The following is a 19,229-nucleotide window of genomic DNA, read 5'->3' on the forward strand; positions in this document are numbered from 1 at the left end:
ATAACATCAGTTTGGGGATACCGGTGATAGAGGAAGAAGTCAAATTTGAGAACATTTGGTGACCATTTTTAAGATATTTGGGAAAGAAAGGGTCAAAAAAATTGTTGAACATTTAAAACAGGTCAGCCAACTTTTTCTGTTAAGGACCAGATAGTAAATATCTCAGGATTTATGGACCACATATGGCCATTGTAGCATATTCTTTTTTGTTTGTTTTATTTTTACAACTATTTAGAGATGTAAAAACCATTCTTAGCTTTCGGGCCATAGGAAAAACAGACTGGACCATAGTTTGCTGATACCTGATACCAAGATATTAGGGCAAGGGAGAGGGAGATGGGTAAGTGGTGACTCTATAATATTGGAAGAGAAGCCAGTTTAAGGGAAAGATTTTGAATTAAATTTTGGACATGTTGAGTTTAAAGGACCTTTGAATTACCAAAATGGAATTATCTAATAAATGCTTGGAAATATGTATGGGAGCTTTGGAAGAAAAAATAAGGTTAGAGATACAGACTTCGAATTTTTAGCATCGAGATAATAGGTGAATAAAGTTGGTCAATGAAAAGCATGTAGAATAAGAAGAGGACCAAAAATTCCAACATGAAATGGATAGGAAGAGAAGGGGAAGAAACATGTCTGTATGTCCCTTTCCAAGTCAAGCAAGGGGAAAGAAAATTTGGGAAGGCTGTAAAATGAGAACCAATAAGAAGAGATTTTTTGGAAGTCTGAGGAGAAAAATACAATGAATGAAAATTAAAAATTTTTAAGTTAAAACACTTTAGAAAAAAACAATAAATATACTACAGTAAACTTACGTAAAAGCAATCAGTAATTTTGAATAAAGAATGCTCAAGGAGAGTATTTAAAATGAGAAGCAGGTCTAGAGAGATTCCTGTGGTGAATACCAACTATTTAATGGCAGAAATGAGGGAGGAGGCAATCAAGACGTTTATTAGTTTAATAAAAACTACTATGGTTAATTTAAGCAAAAAAGTACCAAAAAGTGACAGTTGAGCAGTAAAGCAGGGAGATGATTCATTGTGTGTATGTCACAGAACCAAAAGAGAACTCTGTGAGGAATCAGCCAAAGAAGGACAAGAACTGGGCAATAACAGAGGTCTCAGCCAAGAAAAAATTGTGCACTTTCTCTCAGAAGGCTGGAATTAACTTGACCGGTTTACCACCAGTGAGTCTCCTTCCCGGCCTTCATTCTAAATTTTAGGGTTCATTTAGTATACATCTGATGTTTCAACTTATGTCAAATGTCTAACCCCTGGATCAATTAGTTATGACCAGGAAAGCTGGGTCCTCTAGCACAGAAATAGACCACATTGTATATCCATATATTATATCTCAGATTTAAAAAAATAAAAAATAAAATACTAAAAAGAAATGTGAGCTGGCCAGCTACCTACAGTGGGCCCTCATGCCCGGAACCTGTGAATAAATGTGTAAGAAGAGAACTGGGAAGCCATACACTTAGAAAGATTGGCAAAAGAGATATCAACTTCAAGGAAGGAGTAGCTATCGGAACCAAATAGTCCGGAGATTAAGTATGATAGGAACTGAAAAATATTTTGTCAGTTTCAGTATAAGGCTAGAGGCAGAAACCAGATTGCTCTGGATTGAGAAGTGAATAAGAGATGAGAATATAAGGTTTGGAAATATGGACTGCTATTTTGAGATGTTGGGCTATGAAAGAAAGAGGGCCCTAGGGAGGGTTTGTTGGTTTCTAAAAAGCAAGAAACTTGCTTGTTTATAGTCAGCTGAAAGGGATATTGATACTGTAGCATGAGTCAATGATAATTGATGGAGCAAAGCCTTGAAAGTCATAAAAGGGTATTTAAATGGAGAGTTTTATTCATCAAATTAATTTTAAGTTAGTAATATTACTACAATTTAAGAGAACAGTATCCCATTAACATTACTAGCTATTAATACTAGTAACAACATTTTAGAAGAAATTCTTAAATCCTTGGAACATACTTTTAGAACCCTAACCCTTTTAGAAATATCCATTTATATACAAAGTATGTGCTAGGTTAAAAACACTCTTATCTAATTATTAAAAGAGAGTTCTCTAAAATGTAATTGTTATCTCATAGGCTATGTTTGTTATTCCCACTTAATGCATAATACAATTGTCTTTTAAAAAGTGCTCCATAACTTAAACTTTCTACTTATGCTGATGTACTATTCTCCAAATTAATAAGGCTTTACTATACTTTAAAATTAATTAGTTAATGATTAACCTCATGATTTGTGATATTTAGATCTAATCTCGGAATATATGATAATTTTATGACTTAAATCCTGTGAAATGTGTACATGCTAAGTTATAAAAACTGCTGAAATTAAAATTTGTTTTCACATTATCTTGGTTTTACTGTTATACTAAAGCAAGAGAATGCTAAGATTTCATATTGAAGATTATAAAGAGTTATTAAAATGAATATATTTTCTAGAAAGAGAAGTGCTTTGAAAAATAAAGCAATGTCAGATTTGGTGAGTAAAGCATATGACAATTCCGTTTGCTTGTCAAGCTACAGTAGAGTATTCTGACTGATCCTGTCAATTTATACCTCATGCATACACATATGTAAATTATTAATAGAGTTACAATGAAATAGTCTATATTTTATTAAAGGAAATTTTAATAGCTATAGTATGCTAATATAAGTACTTACTGGCTGTATATTAATATTCTAGCCCATATAATTATAATAATCAGAACTTGCACAATTACTTGTAGAAAGTACAGCAATCTGTGGGGGAAATGTAATATATAGATGAGAATTGAGAAAATAAATTGAATAAGATAGCAAGTTTTTTATTTCCTAATGTAAGACTTTAATGCATAAGTTATTTTAAATGACTATCAACAAATTGAAATCCACTTCACTTATTTCTCAGTCTTTGTGGGAGGCTAAAACATTAAAATTTTACCTTCCAGTAATTGTTGAAAATAAGTAAATTTCTGACAACTCTGAAATATCACAGAGGAAGACCTAGCCTTTTAAAGAAGGAAAAAAATTTGGAAATTATATAGGTTTCATAATGAAGGAAATTTATAATGGCCCTAGGGAAAGCTGCCCAATATATTTGACTATAAACAAATCAATCCACATAAGAGGTAAAATAATTTTTAAGTACATGTCCATACAGAGAGGTGGTTTATATATAGCACTGTGATTAAGGACAGCCTTTGAAGGAGTCTGGATCCCCGCTTTGCCACTTTCTAAGTAAGTGATTATGGGTAAATTATGAACCTGTCTGTGCCTCAGTCTCCACATCTTTAGTATGGAGATTATCATAGTACCTATCCCATAGCATTAGGTTAAGAATTAAATGAATTTATATATATATAAATTCATTTATATATATATTACTTAGAACAATGTATGGCCCATATAAATGCTACATAAGAGTTGGCTGTTATTATCATTAATATTATTTAGTCATCATACCTTTAAATTATGTCTCAATGAATGAGTTCACTGAAATGCATAAAATTTTCAAGGTTTAGTAAAAGTTAAATTTTGAACTATACAGTGTTGGCAGGACTTTGTGAACCATATAGTAAGACACTTTGTGACTAGATATGGAAGGAAAGCAAAAATGAGCCAGGACAGATTTAAGAATGATGACCTGGTCAAAGTTTATTTTTATTTTGCCTTTTTACCAGACCAGCAACTTAAACCAAACCAGCATTACAAAGAATAATACAAATAATATAAAGAATACAAAGAATAATAAGTGAAGATACATGATGCCTGTGAAGGTATTCCCTGATGTTGCCTTTTTTCTTGTGGAGACAATAATGTCCAAAGTCAGTTGGTCTCAGACATCTTTTGTTGAGTGAAGAGTGTGCCAAGACAGAGTAGCCCAGAAACATGGGCTAGTTGCTTCTTAGAACATTTTCAGGAGCTGGGGGGTAGAAGGTAGAACATCAGTACAGGGCATCTACCTATTACCGCAAAAGAATATATTGATGCTTCACATTTCTTCTTTTCACATATAATTTCTTGATAAGCTATAGATTCTACTTTAGCTTTTCCTATAGTAGTCTTGAGGAAGGGAAAAGAGAAGAATTAAAATGGCTCTGAGAGTCTAAAATACAGAAAAAATGATGATATTAATGAACAAAATAGTCCATTGGAAGAGTTAGTTGAGGGTGAGGGTTAGAAATGTGTACTTCTCCATCATTCTTTATAGAATACAAGTTTATAGCTAGAATGAACCTCAGAGCCTAATAAATCCATTCACCTCATTTTATAAATGAGCAACTTGAGTTCCATCCCTCTTGAGAGATTGAGTAACTTATCCCAGTTTACACAGACATTAGTAGAACCAGGATCAGGACTCAAATCTATTGATTCTTGGTTCAATGATGTTTAGAGTTAAATGTGTTTTATTGTAATGAAACATTTTGAAACATTTTCAGTTATATATAGAACTATATTTATTTTTAATTAATCAGAGCACCTCACTTCCTTACTATACTCATTAACAGTGTTTATTTTAAACAGTGATATTGAACATTTATACTTCAGATGAGCCAGAGCTGGTAAATACATTAAGTCCACAGAAACAGAAAAAATATAAAATGAGGACTATAACCATTATATGTGTTTATATTAAAAAGAAGAGATTCTAGTATAGAAAAGTATCAGGTTAAAATATGTTAAAGGACAAGAGCAATTCCAAAATTTTTGTGGACTTTCTTTTGATCACAAAGTATGCTATTTTTATTGCTTTATTATAATGTTTTCTGGCAGTACTTATAATATGTTCATATTTCATTGTAGTTACTGTTCTTAGGAATTTATAACTCAACTGTTATAATTTGCCTATAGCTGAAACATGATCTACAGATGTTTGGCTTAGATATAATTCTTCAAACTTAACTCATTTTTAAGGGCAGTAATTAATATTAGATTGCTTGTTAATATGTGTTTGAAATATTAAGCACTGTGTTTTTAATCTTATACAAAAAAGTAATCAGAAACATTACAGGAGAAAAGAACATTTACAAACAATATGGTGGAATGGAAATTTCAAAAACAAAGTTACTGTACTTTAAAAAGTTATAGCTCTCATTTTTTATTTTCATGGGTTACAGTAAGAAACTTCATTCATTACATCAAATTATTATTATCTTTCTGATGACAATTTAATAGTTGGAAGTACAGGAACATAGAGAGACTGTAAAGATATATCCTGACCCACGACTTTACAGCCTCTCCTCTTTTCCCATAAAATTTTTAAAGTTACTTCTGCCTTTCTAAAATACCATTGAAGTATTTGCCAAACTACATTGATACCTCAGTAATTTACTTTTCTGTTATTGAGGTCATAGTTATCTTTTACTTAGAGAATGGTAGCTATCTTTCTACTGGCTCCCTTTTTCATGGCCTTATTCTTTTTCCTGACTTCGCTTCTTGTGAGGAGAGACCGTCCAGTCTCTCTCTCTGCTCCTTCACGATGCCCACCAGCAGTGTCGTTGTGGGCCCATGGAGTGCATGTATGGAAATGCGTGGATCAGTGCCTATGTTCTTGCCCATTCTGTGCATGCTTCTTTCTCACCACAGTCCAACAGGGATCACTGTCAGTCTAATGAGAGAACTTCTAAATCCAAACTTTAGCATCACTTACCACAGTGTATTACTCTCCTTTATTCATTTCTTGTGCTGGTCCTGTGCATCAGTATTCACTCGGGTTAATTTTCTCATCTTATTCTATTTTGCCCATCAGGTTTCTTTTTTTTTTTTCTCTCTCTCTCTCTTACACAGCATCTTAAACTTGCTGCCTCTTTAGCTAAAATGTGACTCTTGTTTCTCTTACTTTTCATCGCCTTAGAACCTTACCAGAGCTATGGAAGCATCACAGATTTATGCCAGTCACATGAAAACTCTGAACCATCATCTTTCTGGTACCCTATCATTGTTATTAAGTGACATTCCTTTAATACATTCTTTGTATTTATTGATTAATGTCTCTACTGAAGTTTGATAGAGAAAATCACACAACCATGTCAATTGGGAAGCCTTCAAAATCATGGTCACTAGCCCCAGCTGAATGCTCAACATATTGCAGTCAATTATTATTTTACTTCAGAAATTATTTCAATGATGGCAATAATACATTCATTGAATATCAAAATAATACAAAGTCACAAAATAATATAACAAGTTTGGTGAAATGGTCATAGTTATATGAGATATTTAGGAATTATATAAGTTTTGAATAGATTTTGAAACAAATGATAAATATGACTAACGAGAGAAGTGTTAAAGTGGGAAGATGTTTCAAATGACAACAAATGGAAAATGTAAAATAAAAGATAAGCCCCCTGTGAGCAAGGGTCATGTCTTTTAAAAATATTTTCCCAATTATATGCAAATTGATAATACTTATTTCAAGAACAGGAAAATGCTAACTATAAAAAAGACAATAAAAATCAACCACAGTCTAAATATCTTAGGATAACCATTTTAACATTTTGGTTAATGTCATTTCTACAAAACTGTTCTTTATGCAGTAAATGATTCATTTCTCAAGATAGGAGCATCCTCAAGTTTTAGAACCAAATAGACCTTGGTTCAAACCCTGCCCATAGCACTGGTTATCTATGTCACATGGACATGTTAGTTAATCTCTGGACTCAAGTTTCCTCCCCTATAAATAAGGACAGTAACTATATTCTAGAGTTATTATGACAAGGAAGATGATATATATAAAGTATCTTGTGCATACAAGATATACAACAAATCATTTCTGTTTTGATATTACATTTGATATTAAGAAAATATATATATTTTCTTAAATTTTAAATATATGTTATCTGAATTAATGAGGCTTTATAGTATTGACAGATTGGGACAACTCTATACAGAGTATTGATATATAATTTGTTTTATACAGAGAAACTTGCTACAAAATATTTACTAAGTTTGAGTTCTCTACAAGAACACTCAGCCAATAAAATCTTTTTATTACAAAACTGAAATTTTCTTTTTTTGCAACAATTTTTTAATAAGCTCATCTGAAGAGTCGAACTACCCAAAATGATTTAAAAGTATGCAAATATATAAATTCATTATTAGTGATCATAATGAATTACACTCCATTGGATTTAGGAGTGGCTTTTCTGATAAGAGCTGTAACTACTTGAGATGCTAAGGAGATATAAAGATATCAGACTTATTAGTTTCATGGAAATATTGAGGTTTTGGTGTCCTAAAGAAATATAATTTTGAAGGACATTGAGTTTTCTACCATTTAGCTTATAATTTGTTTGTTTTGTTTTTTAGCCTGATTTCAGGTTATTATTTGTTATGGCACATTATAGGCAGATACTTGTTTTCAAATGAGAAATTATACTTTATTGGAAAATATTTTGAAAGCAATGAATCCAAATCTATTAGGATTCTGTTACTTTAAAATGTTATATTCATGTTGTTGGGGGGAGCAGAAACTTTCCTCTACCCTCAAGGTCCTTTCAGCTGATCTAATAATTAAATCCACATGAGACAGATTAACAAGTGAAAGTAACCAAACTTAATGCCTGTGTACACATGGGAACTCCACATACGTGAGAGGTTCAAAGACAAAATGGGAAAATGAAGTATACATGATATTCTGAGCTAAGGATCACCTTAGGACTTCAGAGAAGAAGGTCACTGCAGATGAAAGAAGAGCAGATGTTCAGTAATTAGTAGTTTGCCCTGCCATATAGATAGGTCAAAACAGGTTACCTCTGATAATCTCTTATTATGGGCAAGACCCATAATTCAAATTCTTTTAGGTAGTTAAAGCGGGAGCAGGGCGGGCAGAAGTTTTTCTTGAGTCAGCAGGGTCATGGTTGCCTTTAGCTCAAAACAATCTGTACGTTACAAAGTCATATCTTGGGGTGACTCATTCTAAACTATAGTTCTTATACTGTATTTGGAATTAATTGAGTTTATAAATGGCATACTTTGTGATGCTGTAGACTTTTACATTAAAACATTTTAGTTGAGTCTTTTCTTTTTAAAATAGTATCTATGAAGACAAGTAAAAGCTTTATCCCAAGACTAATTCTTTGACTTTCCGATAGGACTTATGAGAAATTTTTAGTTATTTAATTATAGGATAATAAATTAGCTGACTTAATTAATAATTAAATAATTAAAGATGAAGAAATCCATTAGTATTGTAGCCTATGCAGCACTTTTAGACAGTTTTCAAGTATTTTAGATTTATCTGAACTAAAACCACATTTACCTAAGCCTTTTTTGTTAATATTTATTTCATGTATATTTGTTTTAATTTAATGTTTAAATTTCTCATTCATTTATACCATCAATCATCAAAATACTTTATAAGCACTATTTCATGTCCAAAAATAGCATCCCTAAATAAAATAATTCACGCTCTGCATTAGCTCCATCAATCTTTCTCTCTCCCATTGTCTTGATTTACTTGTTCTCATAGCACTTCTCACCATGTGATCTTCTATAAAATGTATCTGTTTAATTGTTTTTAAAATCTACCTTCCTCAAGAGAATAAAAACTCTATAAGCGCAGGGACTTTGATTTGTTGCAACTATATTCCCTGCTTCTATAGCAGTACCTGTTACCTATCGAACATTTGATAAATATATATGTAATGAATGAATGAGTGATTGAAGCTTTGGTAGTGGGAAAATGCATATATCTCTATAAGAAGTAGCATATTTAAGTTTTACTTATCAATACTTAGGTTAACAGGGGTGCTAGAGGAGAAGTTTTTGCCTTTTTTGTATATAAATAGGGACTGGGGATGAGACTTTAAAAATCTTGAGGTAGACAAGACTGGAAGGAAGGTGTTAAGTTCTTTTTGCAGCCACCTTTGTTCACAGTGGTCTGTGAGGCTTTGTTAGTTCTTTTGCGCTCTCGGTTACAGTGAGAAGCAGCAGGATATTTAAGTACTCTCTGAGGGGTGCTGTTTTGTTCATCTTTCAAACCATAGAAGAGTGTGAAAATTAGGTCACACCTCATGAAGTTTAAATAACAAAACACTCTACCTAGATTAATAATACCCTAGTTCTCTTCCTACTATATTTCTTTTTGCCTAAAAATGAGAATTATTGTTTTCGGTTTAGTCTCACGACTTGAGCTGGGTGTTTTTCTTCATTTTGAGATAACTGACATGTTTTCTATTCTTGTTCCTCAGAATGGATTGGGGAGATGAATATTCCCATAATTCCTTTGACCTACATTGTTTGTTAAATTCATTTCCTGGAGACTTGGAGTTTAAGCAGATCTTCAGTGACATTGATGAAAAGATAGAACAAAATGCTACAAGGTAAATATTGTACTTATTTAAAACAAGTTGGTTTCATGCTTTATTTACACAAACTTTACTCCTAGATAATTTTTATTTTTAATTGTAATTAACTTTGCTGAAAAAAATTGATTAGACCCTTCCCCTAAAATTTAACATATTTTCCTTATCTGATTAGTACTTTAAATAAAACTAGAAAATATACGCATTACCTTCAAATAAAGTCTATTGCATTTCTATTAATGATTTCGTAGAGTTTGCCAATATTGATAGCCTGGATTTTCATTAATATGTTTAGAATTAAACATTCTTATTAGATGGATAAGCACAGAAATTAAAATTTTGAAATAGGTATTAAAATGATAGTATGAAGTCACCATTGTTTGAGTTGTTGAAAATAGAACATGAAAAATAGATTATTTTTATAAATGTTTGTCATTTTAAGTCTCCTCTTATTTGGAAGGCTAAGGAATTCATAGAGAATTGCTGTTATATTAGTCTTCATCACTTACTACGAAAGTTAGTGTTACCGTATACTGGGGAAAGAGACTGTTAGTCTTCCACTAACACATGTTCTGTGATAGAAAAGACTTTGTCTTCATATGTATCTGTGGACCCTTGAGTCAGTTCACTTATTTTAATCTTTTTGGTGAAAGATTCTAATAACATACTCCATTTGGGTTACAAAAATGCAAAACAGTAAAAATTTCTATTGTAGAATGACATAGTATTTCCTTTTTTAAAATTTAAGGGATAGTTGTATTGAATTGTGAAAGAACTGAACTAAGCAAGTGAAATGTTCCTATGGTTTTTTCCCTCATGTTTTATGTGAGAATACAATTAATTTTCATCATCATAAAAATGGGCATAGAAAACTTAAATTCAGAAGATAGCATATTGATGGGAATTATAATTAACAAAATCTTCTCCCATCCCAGAAATCCTCTCCACAAAGGATTTATTATTCAACAAGTATTAAAACCAGAATGTCATGCCCATTACAGGCAATCTGCAAAGATACTGCACAAACAGAGAGGAATCTCACCCCTTTATATAGTAGGTACAATCCATTCCGTACATGTTGTCAAGACAAACAATATTAATGGTCCTCAAATAGAAGATTTGACAGCACTTTTATTTTTTTCTACGCATAGTTCATCCTAACTTTGTCACGGTTTAAAGAACAGCTGTGTTAGCTAAGAGAAATGAATTTCTCATATTTTTTTGACAACTAGTTCTGCAAATTGGAAAGGGGCACCCACTGAAGTTAGGCTCCTAGTCTTCCTCAGGAACTGAGTGATAGGTGTTTGCATTTGGCATAGATGACTCCCAGATTCTTGAGAAAGATAGTCCTGGCTGAGAAAGCTGACAAAAAGGCCTATCTAATTTTCCAAGGGATACATTTCAAAGAGATGTACTTACAGTTACAAGTTTCTAAGGTAAAAGTTTTAAGAAAAGGAATGGACAGAAATCTTTTCCCTTATTTAAAAGGGAAAATTAAGCCTCTTATTTTTAATTTGTATTTGTATTTGCCCTTACCATATATTTATATTTTTTAATTTAAAAATTATATCCTTATATTTCATGTCATGTTTTATATGTGTATTTTTTAAATAGCATATGTATGACTTAACCATACTATAGAGTATATATTATAATTTATATTACGTATGAATATATAGTAACTGTATTAAACTTCAGTGTAATTATGTTATTTATATAATTTTATGTAATTTATATATTTATTTTATGTATTATTACATGACAAAGTTTCTAACCCAAAGGAAATATAAATGAAAATAGTATTGGTTTAACTAGGTTATGTTATTTTTGTAATTTCCAGACAAGGTTATGTTAAAACAAATTTTTAATATTTTTTTTAAAGGAAACTGTCTTTATTATAGCATTTAGGTTTCATCAAAACAAAACAAGTCACTGAACTCTGATGCTTTTATTTTTATTTGCTAAACCATCTATAGTTAGTTTCCTGCTACCTGGTCAGTAAGAAATTATTTTTAGAAGTAAAACAGTGATTAAAATATTGTATTTTGCATTTATATATTGTTGTTTAGGTTAAAACTCAGATGTTAGTATTAAAAAGAAAATATGACATGGAATGTAAGGATATAATTTTTAAATTAAAAATATTTTATTGCCCATATATTAAATCAAACCTAGAACAGAACTATCTCAAGTGACCATTGATCTTTACAAGGGATAAAGTAAGGGAGTATGTACTGTATGCTACATTTAGAATCAAGTCTATTTTTCATCAAATTCAATTATGTTTTTATTATACTCTAGAGAATAAACATAATAGTATATATTTTTAAAAATAAAATACTGAATAATAACCATAGCTCAGAAGAGTGTAAATCATTTATGCACTCATTTATTGCCTTCTAACAGAATGGCTTTTAGAAAATTGTATGTCATGACAAATCAGTTATGCCACACTTACACTGCAGTAGTTGAATTACCTTTGGCATTTTTGTATTCGAACAGTTCCATTTATCTCTCGATGGTGTACATTGAATAAGTAATGAACATCTGTATGATATGAGTTTTCCCAATACTTTTAAAAGAAAAAAACATGAGTAATTCATTTTTAAATATGGTATTTTCCCTTACTCTTAAATTTTTAAAGTTGTATTTCTAGCAGTGACCTTGAATTCTAAGTGTGAATTTCTCCCCTCTTCTTAATATCATCAGGTTTTATGAGCCATAGGGTCTTTTGCTTCCCCAAAGCAGTGATTCTAAGAATGGAGCAGTGATTCCCCTGATTGGACCAGAGTGCCCAGAGGTCACTGAACCTTAACCCATCCTTCAAGAAAGGCTGTCCTTCTCTCATTTTTACATCCTCATTTCCTTTTCTGTCAGAGCTAGGTGTCTCTTAGGTCTGACAGTGGAAATCGGTGAGAGTGAATCATTTATTTTTAACACATATCAAAATTGGGAACAAGAGGGTAAATAACTTGATTCTAAATGTAGCATACAGTACATACTCCCTTACTTTATCCCTTGTAAAGATCAATGGTCACTTGAGATAGTTCTATATGAATGTTGTACCCACAGACTCAGTTCAGTAACTGAAAACCACACATGGCACTGAAATATTTTTTAAACGGACTGGAACCTATTATTAGTTTAACAAAATATAGGGATATAGAAGTTCCTTTGAACTCATAATGTGACATAGGATGATTTTTCACCTCTTAATGTTTAGTTAGATAGATATAATTATATCATTAAGAGTTTATTTTACCTTTCTGATTTCTAATTTTAGACAATCTATGTGTGTACCTCATAGGACATCAGTTTTTCTGGTAGTGGTGCAAGATTACTACTTTATAAAAAAAAATTAACATAAAGAATAAACAAGAAGTGCTACCATGGATAATATCATCTGTCTGAATCCAGGAGATCTGTTGTAGGGAAAGGGTAGGGGGTAGCATTAACTTTATGTTATGACAGATGTTGAATACACGCTTTCTCTAAATTTAACCCTGCTTATTCTTGGTAGATACATATTCCATGGATTATACTTATTTCTCACATAATGCTTAAATTTTTTAAATTTATATTTAAATGTTTTCTTTAGGGTTTTCCACATGATGCCCTAAAGTTATAAAAGAAGTAACCAAAAGAAATTATAAGCTAACAACTTTGAATTTGTCATGGCAGAACCACTAATCTCCCAGTGGACACACACACACACACACACACACACACACACACACACACTAGTATATTTTATGACCAAAGCAAATTGTATAAAATGAAAATTAGTCATTTCAAAGACTGTATTGTGTATTATTATTTTTGGCAGTATTTTGGCACTTATTTAATAATAAGAGGATATAAATGAATATTTGCTCCTTTCTTAATTTCCTGTGCTTGTACTCCTCTTTTGCATTTCTCTGTTATTCTGTACTCCATTTGACAGAATCCCTACCTCTTCTCCTATCCTACTGAACAAGACCAAGCCAAATGGAAAGAAACCTGAAGTTTCCTCAACTACCCTTGAACCCAGAATAAAACCTACACAACCACTTTCTAGTTACTTCTGTCTGGGTCCTTTTCAGGACTCTTGTCCTCCTCAGAATTAAAAATGCCTCCCAGGCAGACAGGATCCTGGCCTTCAGTATTCCTACACTATGTGCCCTCAATGCTTCCCTTAGGCTTCTGTCTGCTTTAGGAAGATGAAAGATGAGTAGGGTAAAATGTGGGATCAGGAACTCCATTAGATGATTATTAAGAGATTATTTCAAGTAATACACAAATTTTAAGTGTTTATGTGTTTTTGATTCCTGTATTCTTGACCAACTAAGCATAAGACCAAATAGACAATAAGACAATAAAAAATTGTCCCCTAGACCACCAGGAGGCAAAATGATGTTTTGAGAAGTTAATTGTAAGCAGATTCAAAACTCTGCGTCCTTACTTGAGTTACTCTACCCTCAGAATAATAATGCTTGCCTCACAAAACATTAGGCAGATTAAATGAAATTTGTGTACTTCAAATGCCTATCAGTTCCTAGCATAATTAAGGCTCAATAAATGTTAGTTCTTTTACCCATTTTCTACTAGGCGAGGCCTGAATATGGTTGCTTATAGGTTAAATTCATTGTCAAACCACTAGTGTAGTTAAAGAACATTTCTATTTATATCTTTAACGTAACCCTGTGTCACATCTATTTAGCTCCCAGAAGTACAGTCTATGAAAAGTAATCTCAAGCCAAATGTAAATTTAAGAGGGAGAAGAAGAAATCTAACAATGTCTTGGCTCACCTAGTACTGCCAAGGCTACTCTGCCACTGACTGGAAGTTTTGGGTGTATTTTGCAACTGGTTGACTCTTTTTAAAGTGCTTTAGATTTTGTAGGTTGGTCTAGCCATACACTGGTTCTGAACCTTCTTAAAACAATCTGGATTATTTAAAAGCCTCTCTAAACTTGAGTGGTAAGGATTGGCGGTATAAAGCAGCAAATTACAAAAGGTCCTAACTCTGAAGTTTCTTTCATAATACGTTCCTTATAGGATAACTCTGAATAAAAGGAAAGAAGGTTAACAATAGAATCTTGGGAGGCTCTTAATATAGTCCAGATGAGAGATTAGAATCTGAGTACAATTTTCAGGATAGGAATGGAAGAAGAGGATATATTTGAAAAATGTTTAAGGAGATGGTGTTAACAGGATTTGGTGTCGTGGAAAGTATAGTTAAAACATTTTGTAATAGCCAAAACCTCTCTGAAATTGAAAACAGTTCAGCATAAATGTTTAATTTCTTACTGTACTTTTTAGCCATTGAAATAGTTTTATGAATTCTTTTCTCAATCTTTAAAAAAATAATATTCAGAAATATCTTTGTCTCAGGAAAATGAATTTTTATTCCACAACTTATAGTTTAATTACACACTTGTTTTTATACACAGCCTTCTCTATTAATTACTTGTTGATTCCAAAGAATTTTAGTAATCTAGTTAGATAAGCTAGACTTAACTAAAACCCAGAAAACTCTATTTACCGCACAACTATTTCTTTGTGCTTTTTAACATGAGATAGAATTGAAAAAGCCTTTTGCTTAGACTGAATTTATGTTGTGGGTAAGAAGTATAAACAAGAGCATCAAAATGTAAAACTTATAAAAAATGTTTTTAATGTTTAAATTTTCCATACCATGGTCTTTAAACTAATCTTTAGAAATAGTTTTTAATCTCTGCCATGACACTGCTACCTTGATTTAAAAAATAAAAACAAAAATTCCAGCCACCTATGAAAGCACACATGTATGTTTTCCACAACCTTTACACCAAAAAAGTTTTCATAATATTAGCCAGTGGAACGTAGCTCTAATTTCCCTTTAACTATTTTGTGGCTCTTCCTATCCTTAGCTACACCAGTCCATAATAGGCTCTTGTGCTATTGTTTTTTTAATGATGTCTGTTTAATTGTAGGGCATCTCAATCTTTTGGAAGTATGATAGTGCATATATACATACACATATACATATGAGCATAAATGTAGTTGTGACCATAAAAATAAATTTATGTTTTTTATTATTTCCCAAAGAAATATAGTTCTAAAGTGACCTTGCAGTTAGATTACACAATCGGCACTGAATTCTCAGGGACCAGGTGCCAGGGAATTCTAAGTACAAAGATTCCATTAATTTTCTTAATGCATCAATACCCTTATATATAATCTTTTACAAAGGAAAGCCTTTCTACACTTTCCACAGGCACATTTAGTGACTCCCTCCTATGCACTCGCTTAGCACATTATACACACCTATGATCAAGTCTTACTATAGTATAGTTATTTTTTCACATGTCTATCTCTCTCACTCAACAGAGTTCCTTTAGGTATGGGACCATGGCTTTTTCATGTTTGGATCTCTACATCACAGTCTCTAACACATATTCACCATTCAGTTAGCATTTATTAAATATGCCTTTATTCAATAAGTGACTTTTATATTATTAACATATACAAGAATAATATGTTACCTTTTACATGTTGAAAATTAATTTTTAATTTAAATCTGACCTCAATTAAGGAAGATAAATTGTCAGATTACATACCAAAGTGACATTCATCTTAAATTTTGAAAATGTTTCTCTTATATAATAATCATAATTATATTATTATATAATATAATAATAAATCTCTAGACTTCAATTTCATCTTTAGAGCAAAATGTATAGACAGTGGTGAGTGGCAGAATGACAAGATATTTAGCCAACTAAAAACAAAATCAGGTGCATATAATGAGTTCTGACATTTTAAAATTTGTGACAACATGATTTTAAAAACTAGCTCAACTGTCTTAAGTTTCTATCAATGAGGGAGGTCCTCTGAAATATAACTACTCAATCCCTTTATCAGTGTTTAGACAGATTACTAAAATATCTAGACCTCTGAAGGCTTTACCCTCTTTATAAATTGTAGTTATTGGCCTCAACCCAGATTCAGATGTTAGAGATTAGACTAAAAGCTGAGTCCTGATTGAAACAGATTTAGGTAGACTAACCACTGAGCCTTTCCAATTCACACTGCTGTAATCTATTAGATTTCATTGAATGAGACACATGAGGATGCTATAATAAAAACCTTTGATAAAGGGTCCCTAGAGTCAAGGTGTATGCTTAGGGCATCACGTTTCTCAGTCCATAGAAGTGCTTACTTAATTTAAGAAAATATATGCCAATTTTAGAACTGACATTCCTAAATAGGACTCTCTCATCAGGAAATTGGATGGCCTGTGGCCAAAGGAGGTATTATTTTTCTTGTAAATTCTTTGTTTTCATGAAAAGGCTCTTTGGATCTCGGAATGTATTTGTTTCAAGGTAATTCAGATTGAATTCAGTTGTGCTCAGAAGTCTCCTGAAAAGCCTTCCTTAAAGTTGTACAGTGTATATTTTATAGGCAACACACACCTGATAAATTTTGAATAGGCTCTCATATTGACATCAATTTAATAACCAGAGCTTGGTGTCCAAAGCCTACCTGGTTCTATCACTGAGAATCTATAATTAATTAATAGCAATGATATTTTCAAAACATTAGTAACATTTTTAGTAATAGATCTTTCTTAATACTGTTAAGAGACAAATGCAAAGTTGTGAATTTTGGGTGAGGGGATTCACTTCAAATGAATTTTCATGTTTATAAGCTTTCTTGCAGTTTAGATATGCTGCCATCAGGTGGTAGTAATATGTCATATCCATGTGGCTGCACAGATGACATTCTGCTTAAGGTCACCAGTTTACCCCACAAAGATTTATAATTATCAATGCACAGACATAGTATATCTTTAATATCAGAGCTAAGGCTATTTTAAATGAAATTTTAAAAACAGATATATGTTGGAATATTCAATTTGGCGAGTTTTCTCACTTCTTCATTCCTATGTTTATTGTAAATAAAGAGTTTTATGTCTTCCAAAATTGAGAAAATACAGAAAAATATAAATCACCAAATTTTATCACTCAAAGATAATTGCTAGTAACATTTTTTTCATTTCCTTCCAGTCTTTTTTTATATGCAATTTTTAATATGTTTTTGTTTTTGGAGTGGAGTTTCATGGCAGGAAAAGATACTTAGCTATAGTAACAGTGTATATACAGGACATATCTTTTACAACTTCTAAAATTATAAGCTCTTTGTATCTACATTGTGACTTCTTAATATTCCACTGATTAAAGTTTTCCATAATTTTATATAGTCACTTACCTATTGGTAGATAATATGCATTTCTGGTCTTCAGTCATCAAGAGTATTTTATCTTTGCCTTCCATCCACTGCCTATCCAAGAGGAACATTATTTCATTGCATCTTTGCTTGATATTTATTTTAACGTAAAATAACTAATTTATATCTGAGCAGCTAGATACCTTATATTTCCTCTATTTCATTTGAAATGAAACTTCCAGAAAATTTGAGCTTTTGGTTTCAATTATAAATAAAAATATATAGTCTCTTTGTTATCATTTTCATATCATACGAATGTTTTAAAATTTTCTAAATTGTATTCAACCTAGTACCACATATAAACGTTGCAGGGCCTGTGATACTATGTGATGGAGCTATTACCAACTTCCTACCAAAATAATTTTCTTTCTTTTTTATAGCATAGAACATTGCATTAAAGAAATACAGTCTGAAGCTAACAAACAATGTCCAGATGTGCAGCTGCAAACAACAACTGACTGTTTTGAATGGCTAAATAATTATAATTACAATTCATCCAAGTCACCTTCTATTCCCCATGGAGATTTGATAAAATTTCTCAAAACACTGGTAAAAAAAAAATCATTCAATTTCTATATGTAAATATTTATTTTAGTGATCATATTTGTCTACCATATCTAGGGGCGGTGGTGTATGTTTTGTTTTGTTTTCATATCCCCAATGGAATCTAGTGAGCTATTTGTTTTTATTTTTTTCTCTGATGTTTATCAATAAAATGAAGCATGATATAAATGGAGATTAAACATAATTCCTGAGTGATTTGTGATATGATGTACACCACAAATTGTATTGATATGTACCACAACTGTCTACCAGAAAGGTTTATTTTTATTACATTTCGTGTCCCTTCACAACTATTCATTTTCTCTCTTCTCATTATTAAGAACAATAAAATCACCATCGATTGTATCTATTTAAGTAGCCTTGTCTATCATTCCTTTCATCCCCAACCTGCAGGCATGTCCAGTTCTTTTCGATCAAGGCAACAATTTACATGAAACCACTGTCAATTAATGAATAATTATTACATTGGTCATTCTTTGATACTGATTTTAATAAGAACAATTATTTTATTACTTCCATTTCTACAAAGGTGGTTAGCTTGCAAAAACAGATTTCTAGAGAAAGAGCACAAGCGTTAGAAAGGAGTATTTCTGTGGCTATGGTTTTGATTTAATTTAGTAGAAAAAGGGGCACCATTTTTGTCTAAACATCAAACATTGACTAAGGCAGATGTGGAAAATATCTTGAGGTTGTAGATGGCTTAGGATGACAGAATCACATGAAAATAGTTTTGGGCCGTTATTATTGCAGATGTCTCTTTAATGTTTACAAAGTAATAAAAGGAAGAGAAAGGAAGACTATATGCCCTAAAGCCTTATTCTTTCAAGAAAATCCTCTAACCCATTATCTCTTGAAGGTGGAGCCTTGAAGAATAAATATGGATATAGTTATTCCTTTAATTTCTATTAAGAGTCATGTGTATTAAATTTCATTAATATTGATGTAATAATATGCTCTCTCATTTAATTAAAAGCAAAAGCTTTTAATTATCTTTTAATCTGTCACACATAAGTCATTCTCTATTCACTGCAGGGCAAAGGCCGCCTTAGTTTTGCTCAGAGTCATTAGAATGATAGGCTTGTTTGAGATCTAGGTTTTTTTAC

The 19,229-nt window shown here is 31.7% G+C and overlaps 1 protein-coding gene across 2 annotated transcripts in view; it reads left to right on the forward strand.

Annotated features, from left to right (window-relative positions):
• KIAA0825 (KIAA0825 ortholog) overlaps nt 1-19,229 on the forward strand; it is a 352,289-nt gene that overhangs the window by 32,099 nt on the left and 300,961 nt on the right. For both annotated transcript variants that reach the window (XM_036226108.1, XM_036226109.1), the window contains exons 3-4: nt 9,200-9,331; nt 17,943-18,111. In XM_036226108.1, coding sequence (XP_036082001.1) covers nt 9,201-9,331; nt 17,943-18,111 — 300 coding nt within the window. In that variant the 5' untranslated portion in view covers nt 9,200. The remainder of the gene's footprint in view (nt 1-9,199; nt 9,332-17,942; nt 18,112-19,229) is intronic.

The sequence above is a fragment of the Rousettus aegyptiacus genome, unplaced genomic scaffold, assembly GCF_014176215.1.
Source record: "Rousettus aegyptiacus isolate mRouAeg1 unplaced genomic scaffold, mRouAeg1.p scaffold_m13_p_8, whole genome shotgun sequence".
Taxonomy (NCBI): Eukaryota; Metazoa; Chordata; class Mammalia; order Chiroptera; family Pteropodidae; genus Rousettus; species Rousettus aegyptiacus.